The sequence below is a fragment of the Electrophorus electricus genome, chromosome 7, assembly GCF_041902795.1.
Source record: "Electrophorus electricus isolate QZ-2024a chromosome 7, ASM4190279v1, whole genome shotgun sequence".
Taxonomy (NCBI): domain Eukaryota; kingdom Metazoa; phylum Chordata; class Actinopteri; order Gymnotiformes; family Gymnotidae; genus Electrophorus; species Electrophorus electricus.
Window position 1 is genome coordinate 12,551,700 of NC_137503.1, and position 16,804 is coordinate 12,568,503.

The 16,804-nt window shown below is 37.0% G+C and overlaps 1 protein-coding gene across 1 annotated transcript; it reads right to left on the reverse strand.

The window, feature by feature from the left end:
- Nucleotides 1-893: 893 nt before the first annotated feature.
- arfrp1 (ADP-ribosylation factor related protein 1) lies at nucleotides 894-4,923 on the reverse strand. Its single transcript, XM_027000561.3, has 7 exons — nucleotides 4,514-4,923; nucleotides 4,240-4,327; nucleotides 4,081-4,163; nucleotides 3,678-3,759; nucleotides 3,352-3,422; nucleotides 2,116-2,216; nucleotides 894-1,756 (listed from the first exon to the last, which is right to left on the reverse strand). The coding sequence occupies exons 1-7, from the start codon at nucleotides 4,604-4,606 to the stop codon at nucleotides 1,669-1,671; spliced, it is 606 nt and encodes a 201-aa protein (XP_026856362.1). The 5' UTR covers nucleotides 4,607-4,923; the 3' UTR covers nucleotides 894-1,668.
- Between the last annotated feature and the right edge of the window lie 11,881 nt (nucleotides 4,924-16,804).

Consider the following 16,804-nt stretch of genomic DNA (forward strand, 5'->3'; position numbering starts at 1 on the left):
GTAATGATCAGCTCACAGTTACAGTGATGCCTGCAAGAGGGCTCCGTCCATGCAGTTGAACATAAAGTCAAATGCTAAATGTTACCCTAGGTCAACCATTTTTACCATTCCACCTAGAGTAATCTAAACAGTTATGGAATGCAGAGCTTTACAACATATATATTGATATATCCTGATCCTAAGATCTAGATGTTTGTAAAATACCTGCAGACTATGAAAGGGTTAAAATTTCAAATGATTTCCAGTGAAAATCACAATACACCATGTTCAAAGGCTGAACGTCACTTGATAGGATCTACATAGGGATCTCACATTACCTAAAATCATCATGCAGTATTTGATTCAACAATACATACATCACATCAGAGCAATACTGATTTATCAGCTTGTAAGGCATAAATTCTGTGGTGAAACTGTAGGTGTGTCTGCGGTTCTCCTGTTGCAAGCGCCAAAGACGGCAGCACATGGCCCTACAGGTTTCAGGGGGATGGGAGGCTTTTATGGAGCCTGTCAGAGGAGAATGCAGGGGGAGGCAGCACACAGGGAAGTGGGGAGCGAAAAATAAATGCAGGCTCACGCCCCTGGGACACCAACAGACCAAGAAAGAAGCAGTGGCAGTTCAGAGAGGTGGACAACTTATGCGCAGACAGAACAAAGGCCACACACATCAGATGGGACTGTGTGTAGCCACAGATGTCCACACCCTCATAACATTTATGAAATTAGTTACATATTGATTCACACTGGTGGACTGGTATCAGGCACATCTTTTAAACTGATGGTAAATCAATACATCTTATAAATGGGTGAGAGAGAGCTTATCCTGGATACTAAAATCCCTTGAGAGCTCCTAAAGAATCAGGCCTGTGTTAGTGAAGACAGCTGACAAAGGCTTGTTTGTTTTCTACGATTATTTATTACACAATTTCTATAGGTCATTTAATAATACAATAAAAAAAAAGACAGACATATTTTAGCATTCAAAATAAAAGACATAATACACTTAAATGGGTTGAAATTGCATTGCCATACAACTTAGGTTAGTATATGATCTAGGTTCTCTAGGTTCTTGAGAGGAAGAAAAATAGCTATGTTAACACTTATCTCATCATTTTTTTCAAGACAGCAAGAATTAATTGTGATATCCACTCATTAAAGTGTATAGAAATATTTGTTTTAGTGTTAATGAGCAGACAAAATGTTATTTCCCTCTAAAGAAGACTATTGAATACAGAGATCAAATCTCAGTGGTCTGGTAACAAAATTTGTGACAAGCTGAGAGGCTGCACCATGGCATGCTTCATACTAAACAAATTGCTTCTTGTTAACTACAGATTAAACAAGAACTGAGCACAGGCTACTTTTGTATGGCTTGTGCTCAAGAGTTAAAGAGTCAAAGAACAAGATGGTGCAAATGTACGCACTGCAATAAAATACACCTGAATCTGGACTGATTTATATCAAATCTCTCACACCCATGTGTTTCGCAAACCAACACACACATCCCCACACGCATCCCCACACGCATCCCCACACACGCATCCCCACACACGCATCCCCACACACGCATCCCCACACACGCATCCCCACACACGCATCCCCACACACGCATCCCCACACACGCATCCCCACACACGCATCCCCACACACCCTTCTTGAACCAGGGATCTATGTAATGTCTTTATGTCGAGGTGGACGATGAATGTTCCGGACAACACACTTCACCATCCACTCAATTCCTTCGTTCACCCCTTGACTAAGGAAAAAAAAATGGCAAGACAAAAATGACACACTCTTACTACCACTGTAAGGCACATGATTTTATCATTAAAACACTTCCATTTCAATATAACAAACAAACTGCCTGCCTAGAACATGAGGATAAAATCAGCACAGTTGCTGTAATTACTAAACTATGCTATTATTTATGACATCTACATATACTCATAAAAGAACATTTCAAATTTTATATTAAGCAATTGCAATTTGCTTTTATACCCACATCATATAAAGCGAGCATACTTTTTCTATTCCCTTTTTGGAAAGTGTGGAGTTCTATTTCCATGGCCACAACTAAATAATAGACAAGTGAGAAAGCAGTGAGGATAGGCTTACCCAGTCAGAGCGGTACAGGGCTGGACCAGACAGTCTCGTTTGCCGATTTTAGGAGCACAATCACTGAATGCTGTCTTAATGTCAGGGACAGACAGGCAATTCTAGAAGAAAGAGGCATACAAGTAACAATTAGACTCTTATTATTATATAATTATTCTAATATATGTTGATAAAACTAGTCTGTCATTACAGATGGTCAAAACAGGGAAGTGTGGCTGTGATGTTGGAAAGCTATTTGCTGAAGATGCACTTTCATTGATCTGACAGCAATCCTGCTAATGTTTATATGGCTCTCCTGGTTATGGACAGACTAGCTAATAAAAATAAAATTAAGAAAAACCTCATATATATATATATATATATATATATATATATATATATATATATATATATATATATATATATATATATATATATATATATATATATATATATAGAGAGAGAGAGAGAGAGAGAGAGAGAGAGAGAGAGAGAGAGAGAGAGAGAGACAGACAGACAGATACAGATAGATAGATAGAAGCATTGCATTAAAGTTACTGATCACCAAAATCATTTACAGAATTCTTACATGATAGTTTATTGATAATATTAAAGACCAAGTGGTCAAAGTAATTGTGGTCAAAGTATTTAAAAAGGTCTATTATTCATAATTACACATATGTTTAGCTCAGAGTTTGAGCAGGGGAAACTAGTAGGGCATTTCAACATGGAGCTGTTTGGAAAGCTCAGACTATTTATTTAATACAGCCTTATGGAATGAGAAAGTTACCTTTAATTTGACAGGCCATGGTAGCTCAGTGGTTAAGGTACTTGAGTAGTAATCATAAGGTTCAAGCCCCATCACTGCCAGGTTGCCAATGCTGGGCCCCTGAGCCTCAATTGCTCAAAATGTGTTTACTCATAATTTTAAGTCACTTTGGCTAAATGTGTCAGCTAAATGCTGTAAATGTAATGTAAATGACATTGAAGTTCACAACATTCACATTTACAGCATTTAGCTGATGTGTTTATCCAAAGCGAATTACAATTATGAGTGAACAGAGACTGAGCAATTGAGGATTACGGGTCTTGCTCAGGGGCCCAACAGTGGCAACTTGGCAGTGGTGGGGCTTGAACTGGTAACCTTCTAATTATTAGTAACCACCATAACCACTGAGCTACCTATACCTAAGCTAAACTATAATGAAACTACAAGAAACTATAATGAGACAAACTGTTTTGAAAATGAATGCATACCTCTACATCTTGCTTATTTGCAAGCACAAGGAGAGGAACGCCTTCAAGAGCCTCACTACTAATCATTTTCTCTAAGGAGGAAACAGAGAAGTCAGAGCCCATGTGATTATCATAAATTTACTAAATATACTTTTACATTAATTACTACATATTTTGTAAGGTTATGCACCTATCTATATCTGAGCAACATTCATTTCATGTCCCTAAAATAATTTCAGATTGTATGATGAACTGAAATTCAGAAATCTAAAAATATTTATCCATGTAACAATGGTGAGAAATTCCTGTCACCTTTATTCAATTCACAGTTCGCACTGAAAACTCACCAAAGGCATTCTTTGACTCAGACAAGCGCTCCTCATCCGTAGAGTCAATAACATAGATAACGCCATGAGATTCTGCATAGTACTGCAGGAGAAACATAGTAAAAGCTTGTAGATCAAAGAGTTAACTTCAGTAGCATCAAGGATACAATCACTTTATTAAAAGTTGCTAATAATATAAAAAAAAAAAAAAAGTGAACAGAAGGCCAGGAGGCAGAACAGGTTGTTCCTTTTTCTAATGATCAAAGGCATAGGAGTTTACATTCTATACTTATGTCATAGTAAAACAATGTGGCAGACGTAGCAGTAATTAGCCCCGTAGACTAATGTGCCCTCTATTAAATAAAAAGATGTCCAGGAGGTTATTCACTGGCAGCAATAAAAGTGGTATCAAACGAACACTCACTTTGTCCCATAATGACTGCAATTCTTCTTGTCCTCCAAGATCCCAAAACATCAGACGTGCTTTACCCACATCTATGGTGCCAACTGTGCGGGGAGGTAAACGTTGTCATAGGCATGTTGTTCATATGGCTAGGCACTAAAAAGAAATCGAAATCCTTACTATTCAAACCGACGGTGGTTGTGATTTTGGAAAGGCTCATTCCTTTGTAGTTCTTGCTGAATTTTGTTTTTGTTTGCTCCAAAAATGTCTAAAGCAAAACCCAAAGAAAATTAGGATAGCTAAATAATCTAGGATCTTCAATGTTCAGCCTGGTAACAGGTATATTCACTTGAGTAGATTAAAGAGTTGCTGTCTGTTTATTTAGCCAGCTAGCATATCATGCTGGCTTGCTAAAAAAAATAGCTAGCGTTAGTCGGTATGGAAAAAAACTTACCGTTTTCCCCGCATTATCGAGCCCAAGAATTAAAATACAGTATTCGTCCTTTTGGAACATATATTTGTAAAGACCCGATAACAAGGTGTACATCCTAAAATGTTAACTGCTAAACGGACTGCGTTCTACCGGTTCACATCACATTAGCAATAAGTTGTGCTAAATTAGCTTTAAAGCTAACTAGCTAGCGGTTAGCTCAATTAACCAGCTCTACAGTAAGACCACACATACACGATTCGTTAGTTAAAAACTACAGTGAAATACACACAGATAGGATTATAAGAATTAGATATTTCAATCTCAATATCTTAGCTAGCCGGATAAAGTAACGCTCCTTCAATTTAGCAAGCTAGTTGGCTAATTTCGTACAGCTTTGTAAACACTTCCTAAGAAGTTGCTGACGTTGTATTATTGTGCATTGTGGGAGTAGTAGTAAAATTATTGTAGTGTAACTAGCTTCCAAATGATCTGTAAATTATTAACGTTTTCAAAGTGGTATATTAGAAACCAGATTTATTTCTACATTTGACATAATTTAACAGAATATGCCCATGCCTATCGCAAAAAATAAAGACATATATAGGCATCACTTTTCGCGCAGTGAATATATGGTTAGGTGTTTTATCTAATCACAATCGTGTATCATTTAATTTGAACTCGTGACCGATATTCAAATTGATTTAAAATGATTTCACAATATAACTTTATGTGTTTTTATAGGACACAGTTATATTTAATTACAATTATATGTTATATGTTAGCTACATACTATGTTGCCATTATTAGTTAGCGGAGTATTTGTTTTTGCGGTGTATGCTATTCGGTGTATTTTCATTGTTATCTGGCTAGCTGCCTAAATTTTCAGTGGATCACCAGATAGCTAGGTTATCTGTCTCGCACTTAAATACATATTGAAATATGTAGTAATTGAAATACCAATTATTGTAATATATTCTAATATATTAAAGATGTCAGACTTTAAATTACTATAATATTGTAAATGGGTATTGTATACTGTATATTCTTTGTTTTTACCTTTGTATTATTTCACTATCTGCTTTCAGTCGTTGTCATTACCTCTGTTTATTTATCATTTGCAAGAATTCATTATTAATTAATTATGAGTTTTGGTTTATTGTGCAATAACAATCTTATATCATTGAATAGGAATGTGATTCGGTTTACTATTGGATTACTCTTCTGTTACTATTAGAGATAGTCCTGGTGTGTGGTGGGGAGATGCAAATTCCCCTGACACTGAAACTACAGGCTGATGAGTATACACTGTTTGTGATAATGCCATGGAGTTGCTTTTAGAATATGGAGCTAATTTACTGCCAAAACTTCACAAATAAACAGAACGTGTTCTGTAAATATCATACTACTTGCAAACAACTATCTAACAAACAAGGTGTGCTTTAGAAATGCAAAACACGATTGTTGCAAATACTTATGTACTTTCAAATAAATGCAGAGATAATTTCTAATACATTGCACTTAACAAACAGCTATAATATGTTTTACAAATGCAAAAAAAAAAAAAATAGAAATGAAATAAAACATGGTTTGCAAATATTCCTGTGTCATGATTCTTAAACACATACAACCTGTTCCAGAAATGCCATTTGTGAATCACGTGACTTTTGGCACAGTTTATGTCAAGATTTTCTCACAAATACACACTGCCCTAGTACAAATGCATTGCTACTGAACAGTAGGTGTTGCTGTGGGTACACTTTCCAAAGCACTCCAGCCGAATCTGAGTCAAAGCGAAAGGCCATCGTCCTTCTATCTAGCGGCTGGCAGGTGAGTTTGTGTTTCTGTATGTTTGCTGGTCTGTCTAGTGTCCATGATTTGCCTGCACTTTAACCTTTCCTGTGATTCATAGCTCATTCCTGTTTTAACATCTACTAAAAAAAGTACCATTGCCATAACTTAAAATTAACGTAAGATAGCCGTTAGAAGGTGAAACTGCTTGTATAGCCTAGGCTAGTTTTTAGCTGAATTTGATTCATTAGTCTTGCAGATTTACAAATGTCCAAGTCCAAGCCCCCAGTAAGTATCTCTTCTTTCCTCTGAATATTGCCAAAGGAGGAAGTGGGCAGAGAAAACTGACAGTAATCCCACCAGAGTCTAAAGGCTACAATACAAAACATCTTAACAGTGTATCGAACAATGGAAGATACACTATTTTTATTGTTCCACTTCAAGATGAAATAGACACCATGCCACTTCCTTATGATTCCTTATGAGTTCAGTAAAATACAGTGTAAGGACTTTGGTGAAACTTTACACTTACAAGTTCTTGCTCTACATGTGCACTCTTGTAGCAAGTCCTCTGAAGATGGTGACCAAGTAAAATAATGACATCCTAACTGAGTTGGCTAGTGATGTCTTATTGTCTTTATAGGCTGGAACCTTAAATGTTAATTCAGATGATGTCAGATTTCTAAACACATTGTATTCTTGTATTTGTTGTAGGAACAATTGAAAGATATTGACCCTGATGTTACAACTTACACTCGTTTTGAATGCTGGCTACAAAACAAACAATTCGATTTTACTGAATATCAGTGATAAAACTGGGAATCCAGTCTGCGTTAGTACCCAGTACATTTAAGAATAAGTTCAAGGGATTGATTTCACAAGGCACAGTATTCTAAATCAAGGCTGTCCAATATAAAAATTTATATTGTTTTAATGTGAAATTTTGTTTTGTGAAATAATGTGCATCATGTTCTATTTGGGGTTTTGTTTTTCTTCTTTTCAATCAATGCTTAACTGCTGCTTTATAGAATGTTGGTGACATATAAGCACATTTTAGTAATTTTAAAGTTTAATTTCCCATTTTCCATTGATACTGCTTGTTTAAGTGTCATGTGACATGTCTAAGAAAAAGTGGCCTATATGCCAAGTTGAGTACACTTGACTGCATTGAGATGCATGCTAGTTTATGTGGGGAGAGGTACTTTTTGTCTGCAATACACGATCCATTCACCTACTCACCTATTTTTTCCTTAATGTACATTTATAGTATCATTTGTATAGTAATGCATTTATTAAATGTAAATCTATATTTTAAATGTAAGGTATGTTCTCGTGTATGTACACCAGTGTGCCAAAATATTATAACCAGATGCTTAATGTGCTGTTGGTGCTGCATGTGCTGCCAAATCAGATATTCTATCTGACACCCCCTACCGATTTGGCCTTCGCCAGTGTAACTCAGCTCATGCCTGCCCATTTACATTTTGACTGTTTGCTTAGAGTCTCAGAACTTGACATGTAATCCTGTTACAAGGTAATCATTACGGTTCTAGGAACGATCAAATGTTTTGCCTCTGCTGTGTATATATGTTTGTATTTATATATGTATTTCAGCCCATTAACTCAGTCGCTGGACATCACTGACATAGAAGAGTGGTCTAGTATATTGGTTGTTGAAACAAGGGAGGGACCATCTGGTGCAGCTTCCCATATCATACCTGTGCAGAATGAGCCGGCTAATTCTTCTGCATTATTTTTTGAAAACGCTGAGAAAGCAGAAGGTTAGTTAGCTAGTGTATTTAGCATGTTTTCTGTAATCTTCTATGAATTTCACTAATAAACATAAGTAGCACAGACTTGACTTGAAGCATCACGAATTGGATTGTGTTTATAAATCAGAATTTCTGGTTCTCATAAAAATACCTCTTTTTACCTGGTTCCTTAAGATCCCTTTACAGCAATCTTTTATAGAATGGAAGACTATACCAGACATAGCCAGGGCAGCATGCTTGTACAGGGAAACTGTGCTCCACAATCATGCATCAGGGAAACCACTGCATTTGGATGTTGATCTCAGAAGCATGTTGGATCAAGAAATGGCTCTGATCAGTTTTTATAAAGCAGGCAGCATAGAATGGGTGAGGCCTCTGCACTGTAGACCTGAAGGTTATCAGTGCTTTATAGCTTTAATTTTTTTATTTAAATGTGATAAATGCAGTCAGATTTTTAGTAATCAAGCATGTTTGCAATCTTTTGTACTTTTTAGGTAATCCTGCCATTGGTGAAGGAGTTAACAGATTTTTATTTTCCAGTTATGCAAAAGATGAAATTTGGAATTCATTTGAACTTTGGCATGTCAGTTATAGTGTGATGAGGATTGTATTAAAGCTGCATTATTGGTATATTCAGCATTGCCAATTTGAGCTGTCTTTTAGGCACATAGACATTTACTCTACAGTTTGTTAGCTGTTGTGTCTGATCACAGAGCCCCTAACTATATGTACCTTTTCTTCTCTTTGTCTAGGATATGCATGTGATACAAGGCTGTTTGCTGGAGAGCCAGACCATCTTGTACCTTCATCATCAGCATTCCTGATTGAGAGTGATCCATTTCTGATGGTGGGCAGAATGATTGGCCACTGCTTTGTGCATGGAGGTGCAAAGCCTTTGCCCTGCTGTTATTCACATTCTTTCTGGAAGCAAAGCTGAAACTACAGTTATTGAAATCTGTGACTGTCCTGATCTTGATCTTCGTGAGAAAAGTGTGTATTATGCAAACTGGACAAATTTTAGAATTGTTATTCTTTTTATTGGTACAGTATAGTCTGTGTGCATGTGTGCCCCATTATAAAGGTGTCAAATTCAGCTCATGGTCAATGACAGTTTGGCATTCTACCTCTTAACATCTGATGCAGGTCATCAGCCAATTAGAAACGCCTTTGAGTTAAATTCTAAGTATTAAGTGAGAAAACAATATCTGCAGGACTTTGGCCTGCCAGGGAGTGAAAAACCCCTGCTGATTTATTAAGGGCAAATCCAAGGTCAGAGTCATTATAGCAGTCGGGTCATAGAGCCAACATAGAGATTACGGGGATACATGATAAACAAACACTCGAAGGCAAACAAGGGAAGCAGGCTATAACATAAGATAGGAAACACGAAGGCTAGGATAACAAAACAGGCTAGCAAATGAAGGCTTTGAAATAGATGGGCTTTCAAACATCCACCAAACACATAAACGCAACCACTCAAATACAATAAACCAAACACAATGAATCTAATACATAAACGCATCAAACACAATGAACCTTTCAAACATTCAAATAAACAATGAACAGCCAAGACCCAGTTTAAATACATGAACTTAACAATTCTAGAAACACGGGACAGGTGTGGAAAATCAAACAAGGGGCAGAGAAAACGAAACTATGGAATGGAACTAAAATACACAAGACAGGGAAAACATGGAACATGGAAGCTGGGAGGGAATAATCATGACAATAGCATGTTTTCTCACTAGATAATCAGACAAACCATGAAGCAAATCAAGCAGATTTGAAAAGGACTGAAAGAGACACTGCTATGGCCACTAATGTGTCAGCGACCGGATGTACTTCCAGTCATTTTTCCTTGTGAGTCAAGTGCTGTGGTGACTCCTGAGGTATGCAGATGCTGACCACATCTGTAAAATTTACTCTGATAATCAGAAAACCAAAAGCTACTTCTTAAATTTTCTAGATGGATGGTCTAGTATGTCTGTAAATATAACATTCTGAGCTGGCCTACAGTGACAGTAGATGATAATGATGCTGATGATGATGATGACTGCTCTGTTGAAGATAATAGCTGTGTTACTAAGTACCTCCACCAGTACACTGAAAATGGTACAAAATTGCACTTCAATTCTCACACCTCTGGTCTTGGTGGACCACTGTCCAACAGTTTGGAGACTTCCTGCTCGAACAAACACATGATTGAACATAATTAATTGGCAATTTTGCAAGTGCTTTTGAGTGGGGAAATATGTGTTGGACAGTGTATTGGTTCTGACTGAGAGATGCATAATTTATGTAACATGTTACATATAGTTATGTAACATGTTATGTATAACATGTTTTGTAGCATCCAGGACTGAACGCCTAAAGTTCTGGGTGGGTTGGGAAGCTCCAACCACTACCGTCACACTGGAAGTGATTGACTGTCACCTACCAAAGTCATCAATGTGCATTGAGACTCTAGGTCTTCCAGCCCACTTCCAGCCCACAAAGAACTTTTCTACATTTAAGGAAGAGCTGCAAGCATACATCAACACAGCTGACACTGGATTTGGACTGGTGTGTCTTTCTGGTTAAAAACGGACTGTCAATTTCACATGTTCTTAAAACAGTTCTATTTGTTAAAATGTTCTTAAAATGTAGTTTGGTCAAAATGTTCTTAAAGTACCACTTTATCTGTCAAGAAAAGAATAATCTGGCAATGTGCAGCATCCTTGAACAAAAATGAAGAGCTGTTGTTAAATTCATGCAATTTTTTTACTGCACTTTTCCATATTTGTTTTGTCCTAGTATGTTCTGGACATATTGGATGGTAGCCAGATAAATGTCTGCACCATAAGTTTGGGAGGGTCCCAGGGGCTCAATGGCTGCCCTAATGCTGCCAGTTCTTCCGGGATCAATGGGTGACCTGTTGTAGGAACAGTGACTCCATAGTGTGGGTCTTCAGGTATGCCACATTTATAATGGTTAAGATGTGTAAGGTGTAATTCCTGAATTAAAAATTGTGATACAGTTGGCAAATCAATTGCTGGCCAGCATGGGTTGTAGTCATCTCATTAAAGTCTTAGTGATTATGGTACTTGACTAGTAATCAGAAGGTTGCCAGTTCAAACCCCACTGCTGCCAAGTTGCCATTGTTGGGCCCCTGAGCAAGGCTCTTAACCCTCAATTACTCAAATTGTACTCAGTCATAATTGTAAGTCATTTTGGATAAAAGTGTCAGCTAAATGCTGTAAAGTTAAAGTATCTCTTCATCTCAGCTTGCATGGAAAAATGTATGCCCACAATTTGAGATTAATAGATGCTTTCCTCATACAACATCAAAGCATTTTATAGAAATTTTGATTAGATTAATAATTCATTAAAAAAAAAATTCAGAACATTTTCAGGTGCTTCCACTGAATGCTGAATGTTTCCCATCTCTCAGAGCCGATTAGGTGCCAAGTTTCCCTCTGTTCTAATTGGGGGATTATCCCATTGCAGAATGTATTGAGACTATGTAGTCTGGACAAGAACACATAGGTCTGAACATGTGCAAGGTGTTTGACAGATCAAGGAAACCATGGTCTTCCAGTGAATGCTACAGATCATAGTATAGCTTGTGATTGCACACCACATATCTCTCCACAGTCTCTCTATTCTGCAAATAGGGATTAATCAACAGCAATAAATGGGGCGGTTTCATACATTTTAAATTAACATACAATTTAACATATAATACAAATAACATACAACATATATATTAACATTTCATGTATATACAGAATTCACACTGGGAAATGGTAACAAAATGCATAGCTGTTTACAGGAAGTATGTGCATAAAAGGTGGACAGTCGCTCAAATGTTAGCGTCTGGCCAAGTATTTTTATTGCATACACAGAAGATGGCAGAATGGTTCTTTAACCGTTATATACAGAGCCTTTGTTCTAGAATAATACAAATGCTTGGTAATGCTATAAAATACCTCAAAAACATTTTTAAAGCTCTTGTTGTTTGAGGGGGTGTCTGTGAAAGGTTTAATAAACCTGCCCCTGATTGTGCACGCTTTCCTCATCGATGAAGCTGGACCTTCCTGTCCGCCGGACAGAGAACATAAAGCATGTAATAGCAACATTTTCAACTCCATGTTTACCTTTTACCCTGAGAATATATATATAATACAGATATAAACTGAATTTTTACTAATAACAAAGGCCTTGGTAGCTCAGTTACCTTAGAGGAAATTTAAGTTTGTTAACTGATTGTTGGAAAAGGGCCAGGGCTGTAGAGGATAAATTGTCAGCTGCACTCAGGTACGTGATCTATAGAAAAAGCAAATATGTAATTTACTATGATAACCCATTTGCACAAAAATTTCAGCTTGCACAAAAAAATCAGCTTCCCTGTTCATTATGTCTACCTACCATGTAGGGAAGTACTGGGTACAGCATAACACTTTGTCTTTTATTGAATGAGTATTACAGCAGTTTTAGGAAAGAAACTTGCAAATCTTTTATTTGCACTGTTAATTTACACCACAGTATAACAGCAAATATCAGCAAGGTAAACATATTTTTATGACATAATATTTAACATAATATTTAGCATAATATTGAACAAAATGGTTCCCATCTTCATGCTTTTCCTATGTGTCTGAAGTTATTTAGGTTTATAAATTTTAGTAGAAACTTAGAATGACAATACCTTCCTTGAAAGGTCAATAGCACCAAAGATGACAATGTATACCAAGGTATACAAGATTGTTGTACCATCTGAGTATGCATTGTACCATTACAGTACACAAATTCATACAACACATTTTAATACATTACATTGCACTTACCTGATCAGCTTGTGGTTCGTATCTATGTGCAAAAGGGACAAGAAACCCTAGCAGGTGCAACCAGCAGAGAATGCCAACAGTGTCCACACGGTGCATAGACGCCCTCACCCTCTCCCAATACACTTGATGCCCTCTGGCTTGCAGGCACCCTTTAACTAGGTGATGCCTAGCATGTGGCATGTTCTCCTTAATTTCAGCTACCAACAATCAAGCTCAGTGTCTGAGTAAGTGCTGCAGAGTGCTCTGACAGATGTCCAATTCTGCCGTTTATCATTTCCTGCAATCACAGAGAAAAAGACGAAGTACCAGACAAAACAAATTCCAGCTACTAAAGAAATCATCTCAGTTTATTTAGTATAGTCTGAGATGGATGTGCTCACTGGTAAAGAGTCCAGGTTTGTGGTTTGTAATAGTTCCTGCAAATACATAGAAAGAGACAAGGCACTCTTAGCAAAATCTAAGATAAACTGTTTTTCCCTTTTGTAAGTAAAATGAAACACATAGATTTGCAGCTGTGTATAACATTAACAACATTACTTATTTCTTTGATCTTGTGAATTTGTTATTTGCATGCCCAGTATGACTCAAGGATGGGGGCGGAGGGGGGGGCGGGCATCACAATCTGGGACATTTACAAATTCAGCCAATAAAAGACTTCATAGCACCTTCTCACCATGTCACCAGCATATGCCGAATGTGCAATATATTGGAAATATTTTGGAAATGCGCATAAAAAATATGACCAACCTTGTGACCTTGAGATATGAAGAATTAGTTATATGTAGTGCACCAACATCAAAGGTTTGACACAAGGCCTTGAGTTTTAGAGAAATCTCACCAGTCCTCTTAATCTCAAAGTCATTGCTGTGTAAACTGAGTGCATTACACAGTGGACATTTAACAAATAGCTCGGAAAAACAGAATTAGCATTAACAGCACGTACCCCTGAGCCTTGGTAGTTCCATCTCCTTCATGAGGCCACCACACAGCTGCACAATCAGCTCCTACAAGAAGAGTCTGGGACCTTGCAGAAACCACAGTATAGAAAATGTTCTTAATTACAGTATAGAAAATGCCACAGTATAGAAAATGCTCTTAATTATAGGTCTAGCAGTGAAAAACACATTTCCCATTTCTCTACATGATCCACCACCACCTTTGAAGTATAACTTCTTTTTTTTTACCAGTGTCAGTTGGGTTTTTAAGAATTGAAAGAAAAAAAAAAAAAACGTTATTAAACCATATAATCTCATTTACGTTGTACTTTATTACGTTCAATAAAGTAAACAAAGCAGATAACTATTAACTTTGTGGCCTATTTACTAGTACATTTTGTAACATTTTTAACTATTGATATAGTTAGCTAACTAGCTACATAACTACATGTTTGTCTATAGTTGTAAGTGATTGCACCCATAAAGTGTTGTTAAAGTATTGTTAAAGTGTTGTTAAAGTGTTAAAGTTAAAGTACCTGTGGCTGCATAGAGGTTAATATTTAAAACAGAATTCCTAGGGCTCTTTCCTCCTAGGTGGTGTAGTTGTGCATGTATTTCAGTGAACCCTTCTGGGTTTACCTTGTTCACCTTGGTATTTACATATATATTCTTGCTCATTTACATTTCAGGAATTCTGATCTTACAGTGAAGTGTGAAACAGTTCAGATAGATGAAAGAAGCTGGCTGAAATAAGGCCCACTGTCTATGTGTGTCACTATTAGTCTAAAGTCTCACTTACTCTTTCACTAATGTTGCTTCCTGGGCATCTGCATGCTACAAAATATTTTAAATTAGGCTATTAACCTGTTAGTCACATAAAGTGAGCATTCAAGCTTCTCTGAGCATGTCATCTGTGTACTTTCCAAAAAAACAAAACCAAATATACTTTGATTGGAGGTTTAAAGTCAGATTGTGTGCACCTTGACAATGTACATTAGGGACATTAGAGACAGAACATTACTGTGCCACACAATGTGGCGCACAGAGTCTTCTAGAGATGAACAGAGGAGATCTGTGACCATCCCAGTAGCCAGGCCTGGGTCTAAATGCTGTACATCATCCTGCATACATTTGGCTGCCACCATGTGGCAAAGGCAGGACCTTACAAGCCAAGTAGTTTGTTTTTATTTTTATTATTTATTTCTAATTGTTTTTGGACCTATATCCAGAAAGTGATATACATGTGTTATCCATGGAACCTGAGATATAACTTAATAGCTGTGTTTTAGATATTCCAGTATGTGAATGAAATGTGATCAAAATTACTGTGAATACTCCATGGATTTGTCCCATGTTTGGATTATATGAAAGTTAATATACTGTTTAAATTGGGAATTGATGTCCTGGTCATATCCAACACCAGTTCAGAAACTTTGATAGATTAGATACCAGATTAGAAACTAGTATTTGCATTATATTTATATGAATTGCTCACACACACATCCTGTTTCTCTTTTTGCTGTGCCATGTCACATTAGCATAATGTAAGATACATAGGATGCTAAAGGACACCTTGTATTGTCATCTTTCCAATTAATTTGCTTTTCTTTTACAAAAATATAAAGAATGAATATGCCCAAGGGCAAGAAGACCATGAAATATATGAAAACAGTTTATGCAGTCTCTGTAATGTGCTAATGTATGCAGGCTCTTTGAACTTTAATGAACTTAGCAGGTCTCTCTCTATAGTCAGGCTGTTGTATCTTGTCTGTAGCTGATCTCTCTCTATGGTCAGATTTCTGTACCAGATTGTTGTTCTGTAGTAGATTGCTCTCTACAGTCAAGCTGTTGTATCTAGTTTGTAGCTGATCTTTATAGTCAGGTTATTGTACTTGGTCTATAGCTGGTCTCTCTTTATAGTCAGGTTATTGTACTTGGTCTATAGCTGGTCTCTCTTTACAGTCAGGTTATTGTATCTGGTCTGTAGCTGGTCTCTCTTTACAGTCAGGTTATTGTATCTGGTCTATAGCTGGTCTCTCTTTACAGTCAGGTTATTGTAGCTGGTCTGTAGCTGGTCTCTCTTTACAGTCAGGTTATTGTATCTGGTCTGTAGCTGGTCTGGTATGGATTTCTACATATATTCTCACTCATTTCCATCTTTCACTCATTTCCATCTCTCATCCTTCCAAGTGGCTAACTGAAATAAAGCCCTCTATATATGTATGTTTCTGCCTGACTCTCACCTCTTCCTTTTTAATATTGTTTCCTGGGCTTCTACTTGATACAAAATATGTGAAATTAGCATGTGAACCTGTGAAAGTCACATACAATGAGAATTCAAAGAGCATGTGACGTGCACTCTCCAAAAAACTAAACAAGAAAGCTTGATTGGATATTGGATCCAGATACATGTGTGCTGCTGAGACTTCATTCATGTACTGTAACAGCAGAGACATGTCCTTACTGTATCTCTGTATTTCACAGTGTGGCACATAATATTATCTAGAATCATCTAGAGAGAATATACTATACACAGCAAGAATATACTTTGACCTGTCAAAATCAGTTACATTTGTTTGATGTCAAAGGTCATCACATGGGGTTAAACACGAGAATAAACATGAAACTGATGAAGGCAGAGACCAAGGACAGGGTAACTGGAACAAGGAAAAGTAATGAAAGTAAAGAACAGACTAACAGGAAAACTAGGGGCTAACTGGAAACATAGAGCTAAACACATACGAACAAGAGACAGACTAAGAGAAACAGACAGACTGGTAGCTAGGGGCTAGACACAGGGCTAACGGGAAACAGCAGTATCAAATCAGACAGGTTGAAATGAGCAAAACAGGCAAACAGGAAACAGAATATGAGATACAAATGAACAGGTTGCTAGAAGCAATACACAGGTGAATGTGAAAGCGAACACTTGGACAGCCTGTAAAGGACAGTAAAGGACAGCTATTAGACTGTAAAAGACAGCTTTTAGAC

What these genes read in the sequence shown, in the direction of transcription:
- arfrp1 (XM_027000561.3), bottom strand. Translation starts at nt 4,606, where the DNA reads ATGTACACCTTGTTATCGGGTCTTTACAAATATATGTTCCAAAAGGAC. An exon ending in TCGATAATGCGGGGAAAACG is followed by an intron (nt 4,328 to 4,513) that starts GTAAGTTTTTTT and finishes GTTTTGCTTTAG; the next exon opens with ACATTTTTGGAGCAAACAAA. An exon ending in CAAATAAGCAAGATGTAGAG is followed by an intron (nt 2,217 to 3,351) that starts GTATGCATTCAT and finishes TCTTTCTTCTAG; the next exon opens with AATTGCCTGTCTGTCCCTGA.